This window comes from Anoplopoma fimbria, chromosome 11 (genome assembly GCF_027596085.1).
Source record: "Anoplopoma fimbria isolate UVic2021 breed Golden Eagle Sablefish chromosome 11, Afim_UVic_2022, whole genome shotgun sequence".
Taxonomy (NCBI): domain Eukaryota; kingdom Metazoa; phylum Chordata; class Actinopteri; order Perciformes; family Anoplopomatidae; genus Anoplopoma; species Anoplopoma fimbria.
This window is the reverse complement of record NC_072459.1, coordinates 12686800-12705442: the sequence shown is the minus strand read 5'-3', so window position 1 is coordinate 12705442 and position 18643 is coordinate 12686800. Positions and strand designations below refer to the sequence as shown.

Sequence of the window (18643 nt, the reverse complement as noted above, 5' to 3'; positions counted from 1 at the left end):
CGTGCGCACCCGGGCCCATGTGCACCGTAATGGGGGCAAAAGGTGGCCATTTATTTCAAGAGTTAGAAAGTGTGTTACAGCTTTTGATGTAGCAACTGACGCTGGTTCACATGTGGTGTATATGTTTCACTTTGCTTATTCACCAGCCCAGTGGCTCAGCGGGGAAATGTGGGGCTCAATGGGCCCTGTGAGAGATTTAACTAGGAAATAATTAAGCAGACAATGAAACGTGTGTTCATAAAAGCCAACACTTTAATACATCAGGACGTAAAATAAAACATAAAACTTTATTTAATTCATTAAAAAGATATTGATTTAAACTTGTTATTGAAATTAGACTCATCACTACCAATTAACAAGAAAGCTAATCCAAAACACTAGATTGGAACCTGATGTCCCCCCCCCCAAATCAATTTTATTTAATTTATTAGGCTTCATGGACATACTACAGCTACTCTGTATGAAAATTTGACAGCATGAGAAAATTTGTTTTCTCATGCTGTCAACAATTTGATTTCCTAAATTTAATTTATAATAATATATGTATATATATGAATATATAGATGTGTGTGTGGTATACTGATACCTTAACACTTTCAACAGTCTTAATTATTTTATTTTTCCAAATGTATACCTACATTTTATTGTGTCTTTCGTGGATTGATTTACTAATTTATATCTTATTAAATGTGTGTCATTATTGTTCAATTATCAATTACTGATAGTTAGTGGATTCTATCCTTTCAGGATTTATAAATTATACGGTTCTTTTACTCGGTCTTCATTGCTTTCAAACCATCTGGAAGGCTCTCCTGGCCCTTCACATATAATTGATGCAGATTATTTCAATCCTAAAAAGGAGCAAACTGAGTATGGGAATACATTTGGAGAGAGTGGCTGAAAGCTGGCTGGTAATTGATCCCGTACTGTGACAGGATGGATGCAACACTGCATTATTCAATTGCACCTGCCAACCTCTTGAAACATTCACAATAACAGGCAGGAGAGTTAAAATACAGCATCCAACCCCTCACCTACCAACAAGTGGGTTCTTCCGATCCATCCACGAGAGTAGCCTGAAGCTGCTTTCCTGGAGATTTGCATGTCAGAAAAAATATTTTCAAATGTAACAAGTCGGATCCGGTGCGTCATTGTGCATGGTGAAGAAAGACGTTACATATGAACCCAGACATATTAGTCTTAACAAGTAAAAGTTTATTGGAATGATACATTTTGCAAAATATTACTTTATGTATATTTTTTTAACATACTCATTGTGTTCTAAGGGTATCTGTCAAGTTCTCCAGAGGGGAAAGATAGTTAAGACTGTCAAAGGCAAGGATATACAGTATTGTTTCCCAAAAGGTACAATAGACTACACAATCACTGTACCCAGGTCATGAGGAAAAGATTAATGTTCTGTTTTTGCTTTTTTTTTTTGCTTTTTTTGAAAATACAATTAGAAAATATGAACGCAAAACATCTCAGATGTAAAAAGTGTTATGTTTGAATGAAGAGTGTGTGAAAAACTCGATGTAAATAGAAGGCAAACACAAGAGAAGAACTCATAATTAGCACAGACCAGTTGATAGTGTTCAGCTGATAGAAGAGAATTAAAGACAAATTACAAGAAGTTTTGTGTGGGGAAACAAAAATAATTTAAAAAGGAAAAACATTGTGATGGCCTCCGTGTCTGAAGTGGATCATGTGGCGTCGCCTTCCACACACACACACACACACACACACACACACACACACACACACACACACACACACACACACACACACACACACACACACACACACACACACACACACACACACACACACACACACACACACACACACACACACACACACACACACACACACACACACACACACAAACTCTTATTTAGTCATTTGTCAGAACATAAAGACCAGAGATATTACATGTGCTCTCTTTAAAGGATTACATAGTGTCTTCAAAGTTTCAAATAATTAGCACAAATCAATTAAATAGGAGATTTGAAAGGATTGCGGCATGTGCTTCAGTATTTGCAAAAGACAAGTTGGTTGGTGATCCGCTGCATTGTTCAATGTGACGCTCAACAAATCAAAAGGTTAAACAGCGACGAGACTGTCGGCAGTGGGAACTATGATTTTCTCATAAACATGTTTCAGGTCCAGGAGATGTCTTGCCATTGGGTTGCTTTACCACATGCAAGAAAAAACCAAGGTCACCAGATAAACATGTATCATTAAAAAAACACACATCATGTCTCCAAACAGCATTGAACCATCTCCATCAGACAATTCAAGACATTCAAAATATATCCTGTGTTTGATCTCAATTACATTAAGAGACTGCCAAAAATAATAATTACTCAAGCCTACCGAAATCATTTAGAGTTGAAAAACATTCTCAAAAAATGTCATGATACAAGACTTAATGACAAATTGATGCACATCTAACAATTCACAGAAGCTTTTCAGTGAGATGGACAAAGTCTAGCACCTAGGGCCTATGGAGGGTGGGGGTGGGGGGTGGGGGGGGGCAAACATCCTTCATCAAACCAAGTTTCAGTCAACAAACCAGCAATAAGATTTGGTCTGCGATTGTCTTGCATCCACAGAAATAAACTTGGCAAAAGGGGACAGCTTTAGGATAGCTTCCTTAGTTTAATTTGTTACATAGAAAGCTGGAAAAAGGAAATAAAACACTCCAATCTCAACAGTCCCAAAAATTTGGTTGGACTGTAAATCTATGTGAAGGTGTTACATGTACGGTATATACAAGAGAAGGGGGGAAGGGAAGAAAAAAAAAAAAAAAACAATTATCATGGTGAGAAGCACAAGTTCAGTGACAATTATCAGCAAACCTTTGCCCTACAATTGATCAATGAACGAAGCCCAGAAGAACTTTCTGACACATTGAACTGGGTCTTGTTCCATCTTCAAAACAGAGCAGCCGAGACTCCATTTCAATAGTTAAGCATGTTATCCACGATCCCAGGTACCTCAGCACAAGTAAAGCGTAATGCTCTGCCATCTTTCTTTAAAAGTGATATTGTACAAAAATAACATGCACATTTTGTTGAAAGGTTTTGCTACTTTTTTGCGTATTAAAATCCACCACCGTCATAGTTACATACAGAAAACTTTGCAATGTTCTCAGTTTGCAAATTTGGCAGAAATATATTTGTTTATTTATGAAATCTTAATTTCAGTTTCACACCTATGAGACAATCTTGAAAAAGATGTAATATATATATATATATACACATACATACATATATATATGTATATATATATTAATAGATTTTATTTATTAAATAAACAATAGTCAGGAGTGTGACCACAATGTTAGTTGCTGCTAAACCACAGCTTTTTAACCCACCCATGAGCACTAAATAACACACAAGCACAGAGATTGACATAAAAAGGACAAAATGATCACCAATAGGATTCTTAAAATGCTCTAGTAAATTCAGCTAAGAGAAAGACAGACTTAATTGCAAACCTCAGGTTTACCATCTCTCACAGGTCCCCAAAAGGAGCAAGACATGGATGAAGTTTACTGCGATAAATCATTTTCACTCTGATCAAAGAGGTCACCACCGCTTCAGCTGCAGCGAGCGCGTCATCTACCCAATAATCATGCCACATTTAGCAGACAAAAGGCAGGTGCAGAGAGTTTTTTCAAGCTTTAAACTAAACGGGCACAAGGGCTGATGCCACCGTAGCCAAAGCTCTGCACCAATGCTTTCGACACAGTTTTCCAACCAGTTGGCATTATGATAGGCACATCTGTTGGACTTGGTATTGCTTGGACAGATTCAGGATGGAGAGATGGAGGTTGGGTGGGTGGGGGGGGGGGGGACCAGGGTGACAAGATACAACTATCGCTCTTTGAGAAGCTTGTCGAAAGGGCCCGTTCCAAAAAAAAAAAAAAACCAAAGAGAAAAAAAAAAAAAAAAAAAAAAAAAAAAAAAGGAGCCTAGCAGATTCAGTACCTTAACAGAAAATCAATGCCTCAACCTGCAAAGACTGAAAAACGTGTCATTACACCGTCAGAAAGATACAAGTATAGCTGGACTGCCACAACCTATGCCTGTTCTCCTCGAGCCCCTGTCGCAAACACAAGAGGGATAAATAAAATGAATAGATAACAGTTGAGAAACAATCAGAGAAGGCAACACTGCTGGTTCTGTTGGATCTTTCTTCGCTTTGCCTACCTTTCCATTTGGGGGTTAGAGGGGGGAAGGGGGGGGGGGATTACATTGTTGTCGTCATTACAAATAAGCAAGTTAGCAGTCCACCCTAGCACTCCCTTCCTTCGCCTTTTTACTTTCTAAACCCCTGTCTGTCTGTCTGTCTGTCTCTCTCTCTCTCTCCCCTCCGCTACTCATGGTTGGAATCTAGAACTCAGCAAACTCCTTTGCACACTTCTCTGTGAAGGAGACTCTGATTTCCTCTTCCTCGTAGTCGTCAAAGTTGCTCGTGTCACCAGGGCCTTTGCACTTAGGAATAAAGGGAGCTTCCACCTGAAACACACAAGACAATCAAATCCATCAGAATGATGCAGTGTTTAACAGGGAGAAGCAAAATAAACTACTGGATGTCTATGAACAGGTCCCGGGTGACAATTGAAAGTAGATTTATATTCATTTAGAGTTGTAAAAAGTGACGGGTTAGTTTGGGAGCAAAATGCAATCAGGAAATCATCTGTGAATTCTTGGAAGACATACTGCAGGACTCATTTAGTGATCATGTGCTCTCATTTGCTTTCCCTCAAGCCAACTCATCAATTTCTATTTTAGCTGGTAATTTCCTAGATTTCCTAGAATTCATTTCCAACAACTTCATGAAAAAAGTATGAACTTGATGGATTCATTTGTATTATGAACAGGCTGCAAAAGTAAAATGGATATGAAAAAAAAAAAAATCCCTTGTTATCATAGTGTTTGTTTTCCATATTGTGTTTATGGTCTGTATTGTTGTCAACATTTAACCTTTGTCTGCTCCCTCTCAGCACTCATTACATGCCTGACTGCCCTGGTGTGTGGATCCCTCTCTCTGCAGCATTTCCCTGATGAGTCCGAGGTTATGAAGGGTTCCTTATAGTGAACTTTGTGAAACCCTTTTGACAACTGGGTTTGAGATTTTATACTAATAAACCGTTCAACATTAAAACAGCTATGCAAACATATGGTTCTGTTTGTATAGCTGCTGTAATGTCAAACTGAGGAGGACTTGGTTCCACTTCTGGTATGTTGTGGTGCTGCTTTATTTCTACTGAATCCACCAGCTTTTGTGTTTAGAGAAGAAGACTTGGAGACAGCTTCCCCATTCGTCTCCAATGTAATATCATCGTTCAGAGGACGCACAGACGGGGTGAAATTACCCGTAGCCAGATGTAGACTAAAGACACTTCCACTGACCAACGGCTCATTGAAGCCACCTTCCTTTGACAGCATCACTTTACCTCTGCTCTTCCCATTTCAGAATGTGGAGGTGAGCTCCATATGAACACATTACTACCGTCTAAAGGCCGGCCCTCTCACCTTCCTCTGGTAGATGGCGATCCAATCAGTGGTGGCGAACCACTTGTGGCCCTTGATATCGTTGACTCCGTTCCTGAGGTTGCCAAAGCGCTTGGTCAGGTCCACCTGCAGCAAATTTCTCAACAGATCCTTCAGGTCTGAGCTGAAGTGGGAGGGAAAGCGAACCTGCAAACAGTGAAAGCAGTGTGAGTGTTTTATATCTCATGTTCTTATTTGTAAATAACATCTGGAGTAACTTTAGGTTAGTGCAAGCCTGTGAGTGGTGAGTAGTGCGGTGACTGGTTCGGTCTAAAATGTGCCCAGTAGTGTTGAATTTGGATGTGATTGGCCTGGTTGTGGCACATCTGCCTGTTTGCTCTACTCCACTTTCCTTTGACCTTGCCGATGAGTTAGTCATTTTTTTTTGTCCACAGGGTCACTTAGCCTTCCACTGGTAGCTTTTGCTTTTCTCACCTCCGTTGAGTTAGGGTCAACGACAAAAGCCAGAGATTACGGTCATTTGGGGGATGCATAAACTGGCCTGCCTGACGTTAGCTTTGATGCCAGGTTCAAAGTCGCCAAGGGCTTGTGTAGCCGTGTTGTTCAAATGCCGTGATGAACAATAACTGATAAGGGTGTCCCCGACTTTTTCTGTCACTGGGACAATTCAACTGTGAGATTGGTAGTCAAATCAGGCTCCTTAGATCGACATGTCGACTACTCAGGCTCACCCCTACTACCTATAATGTTAGGAATGCTGTCTGCCTGATTTATAACGTTTATTGTTGTGTGTCTTGTTAAACTGTACAACCTGAATGACATCAGTGTGTGTACCTGATAAACTATGAAACAAATCTGTGACTTTCTACCTTTCTATTTCTATATGGAATTACCCCGTGACAAACAGGTTTACAAGCATGTATTTACAAGAAAACAAGCCAAAAGTAACATTAAAGATTAAACAATAGTTCTAAGATAGTTTATGCTAGATTCATTGAGGTACTTTTGTGTCTTGATCAAGAAATGAAGAGAAACACAATGCACACATAATTTCATTATGGGCTGTATTCCAATGCAAATGGGCAGAGAAACTGAAGAGATAAGAGCAGTACATTTGTCCCCCTCCTATAATGGTGATGCAATGGTGCCCATAGTAAGAGGAAAAATAAAAACTGCAGTTTCTTCAGGAGAATCCACTTGATACAGGAAGCAGAAGTTTCATTATTTGACAATTTACCTTTGACTTTTAATCTTAAACTGCAAATGTTTCACATAACCGCAACAATCTTCTTCATATAATTGTGACGATTCTAAGATAAATTCTTTTAACACCTGCCGAAAACAGCACTGGTGGGAATTATGGACTTTTTAAAATGCATTTTAGTTTACAAACCACCACCTCTGTTAAGGAACAGCGTAGTAGTGTGCGCTGTGTTGTGCTGGAGCAATCAAACTACTTAAAAAAATTAAAAATTTCTTTACTCACCTTCCCTGATACAATCTTCTCGTAAATCTGAATAGGCTGGTCAGCAAAGAAGGGGGGGTAACCAGCAGCCATCTCATATATCAGCACTCCCAGAGCCCACCAGTCCACTGCTTTATTGTAACCCTGGAAAACACACAGTCACATCCGTTCTTAAAACAAAAACTCCCACACATAAGAGTGTTGACGTGAGCAATAAATTGTTCCGCAGTCCTAAAGCTGATGTACGACCAGAGTGAAATGGCTTCCTTAATGAAGTCCCATGTGGAGAACTCTCCTGCCTTTGTGACATTAGGAGCAGTGCCGTTCACTGTTTGAGGAGTTTGAACACTTACCTTACTGAGGATGATCTCTGGTGCCAGATATTCTGGGGTGCCGCAAAGCGTCCAGGTTCGGCCCTTCACCCTTTTTGCGAATCCAAAATCTGTTACCTGGGGAACAGAGAGCACAGCTCTGAGCACTGACCACACACACACACACACACACACACACAACCACAGATACCAATGAAACATAATTGTTGTTGATGGCTACTATAACAAACATGGAATCCTTGCCTGTATGTAACCTTGCTGGTCGATGAGCAGGTTCTCCGGTTTAAGATCTCGGTAGATGAGATCCAGCGAGTGAAGGTATTCAAAGGTCAGTACAATCTGGGCTGCGTAGAAGCGGGCGTGTGGTTCACTGCAAAACACATCAGGCACAATATTTAATTCAACCAGTGGTGCATAGAAAAAAAATGTAAGAGTCGCCTAAAAGTCAACTCACCTGAATCTACCGATTCTCCTTAAGTGGGAGAACATTTCGCCGCCGGGTACATACTCCATTATCATATACAGATTACTGTTGTCCTGTAGAGAAATTGGCAAAATCTTACTTAGACAAGAAAAAACACACAAAAATTAGGTGAACATGCTGAGAAGATAACCAGATTAAGTATTTTAATGCATACCTTAAAAGAGTGCTCCAGTCGCACCAGAAAGGGAAAGCTGACAGCTTGCAGGATACGTTTCTCGTTCAGTGTGTGTTCTATCTGCTTCAGCTTCACTACCTGGTGAGGATCAGGACAAAATAGGGCGTCAAATTAGCAAATGATAAAGCACCATTACAGAAACAAAAAAGAAAGAGGATCACTACTTGTGTCAGTAGTCTTTTACCCATAGTCTTAAGTCTTTCTTATGTCTTAACGTTACCAAACTAGCATTGGAACATGAACTCCTCCATCCGCATGCAAGATTTCATCTACGTCAGACATGATCTGATCTTTAAAAGCACTCTTTCAGTGGGAATACACTGGATACTAGGGTCATGGCACTGTAGGACATTTTAACTTTTCCTTTGAGAACAAAGTGATCTTTATGATATTTCTAAGATCAGAAGATCCACTTTTAGCGCTACAAAAAAGTTTTTGTCACAGGCGCTTCTTCTTCTCCATGGAGCTGCTAAACAGCAAGCGTCATAGATAAGAGAGAGATCACTAACACTTTTCACTGGTGATGACTAACAATTTGTTCAATAAATTGGTTAATAAAAAGGTCAAATTTTTTTACCAACTTCCGACTACAAAGTCTCCACTTTTTGGTCACCTCTAGGCTGTATACTTGATAGTAGATATGGGATATCTATGGCTCTAGGGTTTAAAGTTGAAATAGGAGAGTGCTCATATAAACACTCTTTAAGAGTGACCGTCAACGTCTTGGTATATTACGAATACAATATCTTCAAAAAGAACATTTATATAATGTCAGAAACACAAGTTAGGCATTCACATTTATTTACAAAGTACCATTTCCTTTGAAAGTAAAGCTTAAAGTACTGTACCTTCTGTTTGTCAAGTATTTTCATGGCAAAATGCTGGCCCGACTCTTTGTGTTTAACCAGCATGACTCGGCCAAACGAACCGGTGCCTAAAGTCTTCAAACGCTCAAAGTGGTCCAATGCCGCAGTTTGCTGAGGGGAAGAAGAGTGTCAGTTAGAGGAATATGTGAATAAATACTTGCCAACAACATACCATGAAAAACCCTACCTCAGCTCACTGTTTCTCCTAAATAATACCTACATAAAATGTGTCTTCATGTCAATTATAAATATTTTCCTGTTTTAATGTGAAACACACACACACAGTGACACACAAACACAGGTGTTTCACATTTGCCCAGTAGAGGGAGCACTGCTCCTCTAAAATAAATAGGAAATGATTTGCTCATGGGAGGGACTATTTCCATGAGCCTACCAGAGTGCACAAGTACAGTATGTGAAAACAGAGGTCAAGTTCATTTAAGATGTATTATTAGATGCATTATCACACTTACAATATTAACAAAACACTTCAAAATCATAACAATGACAGAATTATATAGAATGAAAGTAATGATTTAACAGAAAAGAGAAGTAGTTCTCTTTCACTCTCTCACCTGTGCTGGATTCTCCCATTTCTTCAGGAAATCTTCTTTGGCTTTGGCAAGAAACTCCTTCACTGTAATTAGGAACAAAGTGCATATTCATTAGAGAGTTCATCGGTTTTTATGAGCCCAGACTTACCGGATTTTGTTTAATAGGTCACCACAACTAATCAACAGAACCCAGAAAAGAACATATCGTGCAAGATGCATGAGGCTGAATTTGTGAATTCAAACTTATGCTAACATAAGTGTGTGTGTGTTTATATATTTTTTTTTTCCTAGAGATATATTCTAGAGACAGAAATAAATAGAAAACGCCTCCATTATGTCAGTTTGCTGTAAAATCAGCTATGTCTGGGACAACAGAGTTTTAGCCAACATTTTCTAACCCTGTAGCCAGAATAATGAGTTAAAAGTTTTTCCATGTAGTGAAGAATTATGTTTTTTTTATTTTTATATCTCCAACGATCTATTAAAGTCTGTCATGCATTTTTTCTGGAGTGCACTGAGAGGCAACTGTTTTTTAGTAGTTTGGATTTTTATCAGCAGTTAATCACATGCACACAGATATCTTCAGCAAATGTGGAACTCATAATGTGTGTGGAGCTTCCATTAAAGACGGTGTTGTATAACCCCACCTGACTGGTGGCTGCTGTGCTGCTATCAACCACTACGTGAGCCCAGTTCCACCGATAGCTATAGTTTGCAAAACGTCCTATCAGCACCATTAATTGGTCAACCTCTAATTTAAAAGAACAAGAATAAATACAATGAACGATTAGTTAAATATTTGTTTGTTACTATACCAGACAAGAGCAGACAATTGCTTTTAGAAGCCACATAGGAGATCATCTTTATTATATCAAGGTGTGACAAGTAATTATGGGTTAAAATAAACCTGTATGTGCAAGCACCAAGTGCTGGTGAGTCAATCTTCTTGCAAAAACGTTGATGAATCAAGACAAGAGGATACAGAAAACCACTGATGACAAGTTCACTGAAAATCAGTGGAGGGTTAAAAAAACTCAAAAGCTTGGAAAGTTCCCTGATAGTACAGCAAGATAAAAAAAAAAAAAAATAGACAAGATCTGACACACCTTGCCTCAAAAACAGAGTCTATGCAAGCCAGGTACTGTTGATGGAGGAGGCAACCATGAGGCCTCTACCAACTCTAAAGAAGCTACAGGGTTCTTGGTTGAGATGGGAGACATTATGCATTCAACAACAGTTTCACGAGCCACAGCTTTATGGGACTGTGGCAAAGAGAAAGCCATGGACATGACATTTCAGCTAGAGTCTGCTAGACTTCATGTGAGAGACTCTGAAACAAAGTGAAAATAAGGCCTTTTTAACCATCACACAAAATGTTATGTTCAGCGAGCCAAACACTGGACACCCCCCCCCCCCATATCATCCCCAAAATGATTCATGGTGTTGCCACTGCATCATGATGTGGGGATGCTTCTCTGCAGCAGAACAGGGATGGCTTGTGAAAACGCAGGGTAAAAGAAATGCAGCAAAACACACAGAAATACTTCTAGAGATCCAGAAAGACAGCACCAATCTCAAACATGAAGCTAAAGCTACACAGGAATGACGAAAAAAAAAAAAAAAAAAAAAAACAACAAAAGTCGAAATGAATCCTATCTAGGAGATGGAGACATTGCCGGTCAGTCATGGTGCCCATACAACTTAACACAACCTGAGCAGACTTGTAAAAATGACATTAGAAGTGGATCCAGCATGCAGCCACAGCCCAAAACCACAAAACCCATGATGCTGCATTATGGCCAAAGTCAGATTTGCCGACCAAGTTTTTACCCATCTTCCCTTTCATCTTTCTTTTCTTTTCAGTGGACCCCTAGAAAGAAGTCAGTGGTTCTACACTTGTGAATGCAAAGTTGTGGAATAATAAATTGATCTGGTATAATAAATTGATCCATGCTAAGAGTGCAGTTTAACCTGATGCCACATACACTTGGTGATAACAGAGCAACACTGTGCACACACGCACAAACACGCCTGCCACCACTATAGACCAACAGACCCAGGCCTGTGCACAGAGACTGACAGCTTGGCACACATACAGTTATATGCAACCATTCATTTTTTTGCCCTTATCTTTATGGGGATAATCACATTGCTCTGTGGGAACATGTAGATAACCAGTCCTTCCTCATTCCTCCTGACTATCTGTGTACTAGTATTGAGGACGGGAGCTGCCCTAGCAGACGATGGCACACAGCTTTTTCTGCTGTTATCCAGAAAGCCAGATATTTGAGGTTGTAATTGCAAATTGGAAGGACAAAGTTCTCTTTTATTGTCTCTAATCACTATAGTAAATGTAAAGCAAGAGCATTACAAATCTCATGCTTCCAATTGTACCCTGAACATTTTAAAACAAAATTTCCTAAAATCTAGGACTGAGTTCAAAGTCAAAACAATGGACAATTACATCCAGTGAAATTAGCACCAGCCACCAGCAAAAAGCTGGTAAAATATGCAAGTGGTTGGTAAATTTGCTTCACTCAACAGTCAAAATAGCCAATGCTAATCCATTGAATGGCTGGTAGAGTTTGGAACCCTCCAGCAACAAACAAGTTAATTTCCAACCCTGATAACATCAGTACTAATATATATCATTGATACTAATGTATTAACAACTAAAAAACAAACATAAACTATGTTAAGCTTTCCAGGACAATGTGGAACGTCCATCTGCCTAGGTAATCGATGCAAAACAAAGGCCAAGGTCACAGTTTAAATGAAGTAGGCCACTCAGCTGTCGATAGTGTAAGTGCATAGCAATGTATTCACTGACTTCTGGGTATTAATATTTAAACTACTGAGCTTTTAGACTTGCTTAAAAAGAGAAAAACTGAGATAACTATCATGAAAAACGTTAAAGAAATTGCAACGACCTATATAGAAAATCGTGCATGTCTCACAAACACTGCACTTGAAAAGTACACAAAGGCTTAATCCTCATCTGGCTAATGTGATTTCCTGCAAATTCTCCAAAGACCAGCAGCTCCAACAATAGGATGGGAGAAAGCCAGCGAGAACGGCAGAGAGCAAAGTTCGCATAAACACGTCGAGAGCGCTGCTGCTGCTCCCAGAGAGCACTGGAGGCAGACTGGTCAACAGGGAGAAAACATTTCCAGTGAAAGTTGCTCAACTCCCACTTCAGAGTAGATAAAGCCACGAATGGGGCCATCGCTGTCATAACTTGGAGCCGCTCGGACCAAAGACGTGGGTGCTGCCAAAGTAGCTGGGAGCTAACTGGCAAAATCAACAGCTGTCTGTGAGGAATGGTCTTATGATATGAAATCTCTCTGTTCTGAGGCTTGGTTGCCATAGCTACCATGATAATTGCAGGTGATCAACTAAGGCTCGACCCCCTCAACTCTCCTGTGACCCCAAATTCCTTACCATCTGGGATGACTATGGGTACCTCGGGTGCTGCAGCATCTGCCGAGCGCGACCCTGATTCACTCGAGCGCGAGGATGACTCCCTCTTTCCTGCATGCCTTCTGGAGCTCTTCCTGTCACACATTAGCCCTGCAAAGTCTCCCCTGTTCGTCTTCCTTGGCCTCTTCCTCAAAGTCACTGATTCATGACCTTTCCTCCCCCTCCGAGAGCACCGTGGTCAGATCAGCAGGCCCCGCTCATCCACAGAAAGAGGGGTCAAGTGTCCTCGCCAGCAGGGCGTCTTCAGCCTTTTCCTGTGACCGTCACTTTGCAGGGGGACCAAGTTCAGAAAGTGGCATCCACATCCAGTGTGCAGTCAAACACAGCATGGAGACCAGCTCTGCTCCTGTTACGCTCACACAGATCAATTGGACCCTTGCTTTGGTTTGTATCAATATTTATTCTGTACACAAAGTACTCTCTCTGCCGTTCCCTCCCATGTCAAACACGCACACAAACACACACAAATGCACACAGAGGCTATATATTGATCTGAACAGAGGCATAATCACAAGGGGGAGGGGCGTGAAACCCTAGCTGGTATATTTATCCAACCCAGAGAGGAAGTCCTATGGAAAACTAGGCCTAAGTGACGACCCTGGAGATGAACTCGACAAGTCTAGATTTGAGAAACGTTCCCTAATTAGCAGAACCAATCAGATGTCACATTTGCAAAACAACTCTTCAAGCTGGTGTTTTCATAAAACATAAAAACATAGAAAGCAGACAGTGGCAAATAAGGAACACACAAACCACAGTGAAACTTTTTTGCACCCTGCCCAAATGCACCAGAGAGTCAATGTAGTGCCAGTGCTGAATCGATTCTCAAAAAAAATAAAAATCAAAAAAAAAATCAATCCTGCATCTCTCCCCTGGGCCTCACTGGCCCACTCTGACGCAGGCACAGAGGGGTTATATTAGGGCGAGCTGACCGATATTTAACTGTGAAGCGCGCCAAATCAGGTCCCAGGCTTCACCAGGCCTTGTTCAGAAAGCCAACATCCCCATTTGGTGCCGAAGAAACAAGTTAGAGGGCAATCAGAGCAATATGTGAACCAAGGAAGTGTTTTCATGTGTGCAAAGGGGAGAAATCAATTACTAGTCATCAGCTCAATACTGGCAGTATATATTTTACTGTGACTGGTGAGCAAGCAGTTACTGCCAAAATCTACTACTTTACATCTGACTGTAAAAACTGAATTGGCCGGTTAACTTAATGATCAGTCCGGGAGCAGAGGAGACGACAAACTGAACTGCTGGTCACGTCACACTTTCATGTTCCATTCCCCTCTGTTCATGTTAGGGCTGCACAATTAATCCACATTTTATCAAAACAAAAATATGGCCTGCTTCTCAGATTGCAGGAGGCACAATATTTGTTAAAGGCAAAATATTGTCCAAAAATAAAATGTGAAGGCCAGGTTATGTACATGCATCCATCTGTCTCGTTGTGTACTTGTTGTGGAGTAGTAGATCTGCAGTGTTACCATGACCCCTGGCTGAAAACATAAACTGTCCTACTTTGTGTGTTATTGGTACAGTGTATGTCATATGCACACAAAAAGTGAAGTTGTTTGGTAGTGCCAAACTAAACTTGAGCAGGTTAGGTATTTAGTGTAACGCCAATTATTTCATTGTTATTTTAGTCTCAAATATCTAGTGGGTTATTTTCTAACGTCCTGCCAATAAGCTTCAGTGGTGGGAGGCTAAAACCTAAACGGACATTTTTCACTTTGTGTCTCCTTTATTACAAGTGTTGTTTAGTGTCCGACAGATAAGGCTTGAGGGGGATCCTATGGGAGCCCTCATTTCATGATGCATGACATTACTGTATGCTATAGCTTGATTTTGCCGCAGAGAACAGGAGATTTCAGTATCTCTGCCCGTAAATGCTACTGCAGCTTTACAAGACACAGGGATTACATCTACGCCTGTTGTTGCCGTTAGAATCCAAAAAGGAAAACCACCGTTTCTTTCCCGATCACTGCACTCCATCCTCAAGTTGTGCTCTGCTTGCTGCTGCTGGATTTTGCGTCTCAGGATTGTTCCCTGGCAGTATGTCAACTTGCCAACTCAGTGCTGTAAGCTTATCAGAGGTGGCTGATTGGCGTTTCACCAGTAAGGTCCACTGGTAATCAGTGCGGGCTTATAACAAAGCCCCTTTAACTGGAGATAGGAAGTGATGAGCGATCCAAACACAAACCTGCCCCTGTTACACAAACCAGCTGCGTGCAGAGCAGGGGCAGGACATGAGCCACACAGATATTTATAGAAAGAGGGAGTTGCAATTTGACAGGGTGCCACCTGATTATATGAGGTGCAATTCAAAATACAAAAGGTTCAATACAACAATCCCTTATGCCATAACGCTGGCATGTTAAGGAGGTGTGTGTGAAGTACAGGAACATATTTCCAAGCTATTAAACACTCATTCAATTAGACAGATTCAAAAAAATAAAAAATAAAAAATAACTACCAGTGGGACAGAAAATGACACAAGAGCTTTATACCAAAAAAAGACATGTCTGTTTAGATAGGTTCATTATAACACTGCCTAACAGCTTAGGGTGAATAGTATCATGCTGTGCAGAATGGTGCCTGACAGACACCTCCACATTCACTGGGAAATGCCTTCCTTTGAACTGTAACTGGGAAACAATAGGCAACAGAGAAGAGACAAACAACAGGCTGCTCTGTGTGTCTATTTGTATACAAGATCACTCCACTAATGCTAACAGACGCTCAACTCACCAGGTCATGATATGCATTTGGTTAAAACCTTATGAAGAAAAAAAAAAAAACTTGCTTAATTATCTCTGTTAAACGTACGGGTTTGACCTCGGCCTGTGACTGGCTAAGCTAGCGGGACTAATAGCATGAACTACTACCAAACCCTTGCTTCTGTCCAGCTCCAGAATGAAAACTCACACCAGCAGCAAGCCTCTAGCTCCTCCTGTGGTTGGTCATGTCTGCCTTCTCCACCGCCTGTGTCCCCTAGACAGGGCCCGGCTCGGTGAAACAGCCGGTCTGCCAGCCTGTGAATCACAGACATCGTAAAAAGGCAGGAGGAGGTCGGCTGATAGCCAGCGCAGAGTCTCAAACCTGCAGTATGTCCAGAGTTTCTAACAAGCCGGAAATCCAGAATATGTGATACCAACAACGTCTTAAGGGCCCAAAACTTCAAGCTATCCCGGCTGGCTGTGTTTAGTTTATGGAGTAGTGGAGGCGATGACCAACTGTGGAAAGCCTGGGCTGGACCTTCCTTGCTCCTTCACTTCCTGCTGCAGTTCACAGAGTGTCTATCCGCCCTGCTTCCTCCCATGGGCCAGAAATCAGCTTTGTATACTAGTGCGGCGACTCTGCGCTCGTCTTCTCCAGCCTGGAAAATTTAGTAGAAAGAGACCCTGGGCACCAGAACAAGCTCTCAATATCTACACTCTCTCTTTCAGTAGGAAGAATAACAGGCTGCCATGTTGTCCTTAATTTCTAGCTGCTCTGTGGAAAATTACGCTCCTGGTTGCTGGCTCTGGCCCCCTGGTCCGCACCTGTCTCTGGGGATCAGGTTGGACCTACAGCGATCAGGTTGATAAGATGTGAAGCATGACATGTGAACAAATATTCCAGTGGAGCAGTGTAAGCTCTGTCTTCTAACCTACTACTATCCACCTATTTACATTACTTATTGAGCATAAAAAAATAAATAAAAATAACTCTCTGCTACAATACCTGAGAGTCATGGGCCTTGTTACAAGGTTTATCAGTGAGGGGTTAGTCTTGCATAGCCAGACCTGTCTCCACAACACGGTGTCAGCGCTAAAGAAATGTCTTGCTCCGCACCTTATCATTCTGGTATCAGGGGGGAAATAAAATGTCAATTGTGACTGGTTTAAAAGACATACAATACTCTTGGCCATCGCTTCGCACAGGATGCAGCAATGGTATCTTTGCAAAATAGATAGCACACACAGCGGAAGGGGAGGAGAATGGCAGCTGAAATGATCGACAGGCTTATACCCACAGTCTACATCCGGTGAGTCAGAATAGGGATGGGTTAACATTACAGAGGGACTGGAGGCATATCTTCACACATACTCTCTACCAGCAACAAGGAGCTGACACTCATTTTGCAGATACCTGCACAGACTTTGCACACTTGAGTTATTTATGGTGTCATGGATAAAACCATAAAACAGTGTCCTCCGTAGCCTTTTCCAAGGCCAGCTGTCCCGACTGGGAAAAGGAATTCCAAACTCTTTGAGTAAACAAGTGGTTTATTATTAGGAAATAGGATTACATTTGTCCATATTTTAGTAGTTGACCTCTGAGGCTGAGTGTAAATATTTGTTTTGCTAGCTTATGCAAACCTCCCCGTAATTTTTAGGTTATTATAGTTAAAAAAACTGATCTGACGTGCAAGAAGCTTATCAACATAATGAAAAGTTTCGGGAAACAACAGCTCACAAAACAATTGGTTAAGGGGAGCATCTTCCTTACTGTCTTGCACACACACACACAAACACACAGTGACGCATACAAGAGCCCTTGTTCTAAATGCTGCTCATCACATGATGTTCAAGAGACTCCTCAACTCCCAAGTTTCTGCCTGGAGAGGATCACCATCATGCATCATATGACCCCCGTCCTGGTGGCTTTTACCTTCCCTGATAACAACCAACTCCCCTCCACTCACTTACTGTCAAACACAGCCTGTGGGACTCCATGATCGGGGGGTCCAAACTGCATTAATGTTCAACACAACACCCACATAAATATCCCAAAATATGGTAATCTTCACGCTTCAAAACCCCTGCATTTCTTAAAAACAACGGTTTTGTTTAAACAGACGAATATATTTGTCCTGAAATAATTACTTTATTAAAAAAAAGTGTAAAGGAAAAGCTTACACAGGGTGTTTTAGGTTTGCAATGTTATTGTAGCTTTTAACCTTATGATAGGATGGAAGTGAAACAATCGGAAACACATGAACACCAAAGGAACCTATGACTGTTGTATAAGGCTGGTTGTTGTCATCCTCTCTGCTTCTTATGATTATAACCTGAGGCTTTTTTAAAAATCACGAGCTTTCCCACAGAATCGGCGGAGAGAATGAATAACATCCTCTGCTGCTGAGATTAACACTGTGCCACAGTACAACAGCTTGTTTGAAGCAAATGTGGATGTGAAGTGGATGTGTCTTTTAATGGGGGTTTACAAACCGGTAAAGTTTAGCAAATGATGCACTCCTCCCTTTAAGAACAGGGTGACTAAAGCCATGTTGCATGGGGTCAGTGTGGAGGGTCTCTGGGCCTTGATGCATTGCACAGCTGATAAGAGGATGTTTGTATTTAGGTACCATTATGGGGAAACAGGAAATAGCAGCAACCCTGCAAAACGATCCAACGTCAAGGTAGCATGACATGGCTAGCTGCTGCAGCTACGGGAGCCTACGGGTACTCACCGCTCTCCATCTCATTGCCCTTCTTCGCGGTGGGCGTGTTGCCCATGATAGCAGGCTGGTGGTGGGGGTCCCTGGGCTCAGCTGAGTTCTCCTTCACAAGTCGATGGGTGATGCTACACCGCTAACGCAGTCGCTGGGCTCAATGACGCTGACAGCTAGCTCCTAGCCACCATTATTGACTAGCTTGTGTAAATGTATTTCCTCCAACAACAAAAAAAAAAAAAAAAAAAAAAAAACAAAAAAACACCCTCTCCTTGAGGATTTCTGCAATCCCCCCTCCCACCCCCAACCAAGAGTACACACA

The 18643-nt window shown here is 41.3% G+C and overlaps 1 protein-coding gene across 2 annotated transcripts; it reads right to left on the bottom strand.

Annotated features, from left to right (window-relative positions):
• Positions 1-3861: 3861 nt before the first annotated feature.
• On the bottom strand, positions 3862-18551 carry prkacaa (protein kinase, cAMP-dependent, catalytic, alpha, genome duplicate a). Of its 2 annotated transcripts, none has more exons than XM_054608000.1 (10): positions 18340-18551; positions 9423-9484; positions 8830-8958; positions 7961-8059; positions 7777-7859; positions 7566-7692; positions 7344-7439; positions 7012-7134; positions 5547-5711; positions 3862-4526 (listed from the first exon to the last, which is right to left on the bottom strand). In XM_054608000.1, exons 1-10 carry the CDS (start codon positions 18383-18385, stop codon positions 4401-4403), a joined length of 1056 nt encoding a protein of 351 aa, XP_054463975.1. In that variant the 5' UTR covers positions 18386-18551; the 3' UTR covers positions 3862-4400. The 2 variants fall into 2 exon arrangements, with proteins under 2 accessions (XP_054463975.1, XP_054463974.1); XM_054607999.1 differs by lacking the exon at positions 18340-18551 and adding an exon at positions 12843-13309.
• Between the last annotated feature and the right edge of the window lie 92 nt (positions 18552-18643).

Excerpts from the sequence above, each read along its gene's own strand:
- prkacaa (XM_054607999.1), bottom strand. The coding sequence starts at position 12,966 with ATGTGTGACAGGAAGAGCTCCAGAAGGCATGCAGGAAAGAGGGAGTCA. Across the intron at positions 9,485-12,842 it reads ACCCATAGTCATCCCAGATG|TGAAGGAGTTTCTTGCCAAA; the intron begins GTAAGGAATTTG and ends TCCTAATTACAG. Across the intron at positions 8,060-8,829 it reads AAATACTTGACAAACAGAAG|GTAGTGAAGCTGAAGCAGAT; the intron begins GTACAGTACTTT and ends GATCCTCACCAG.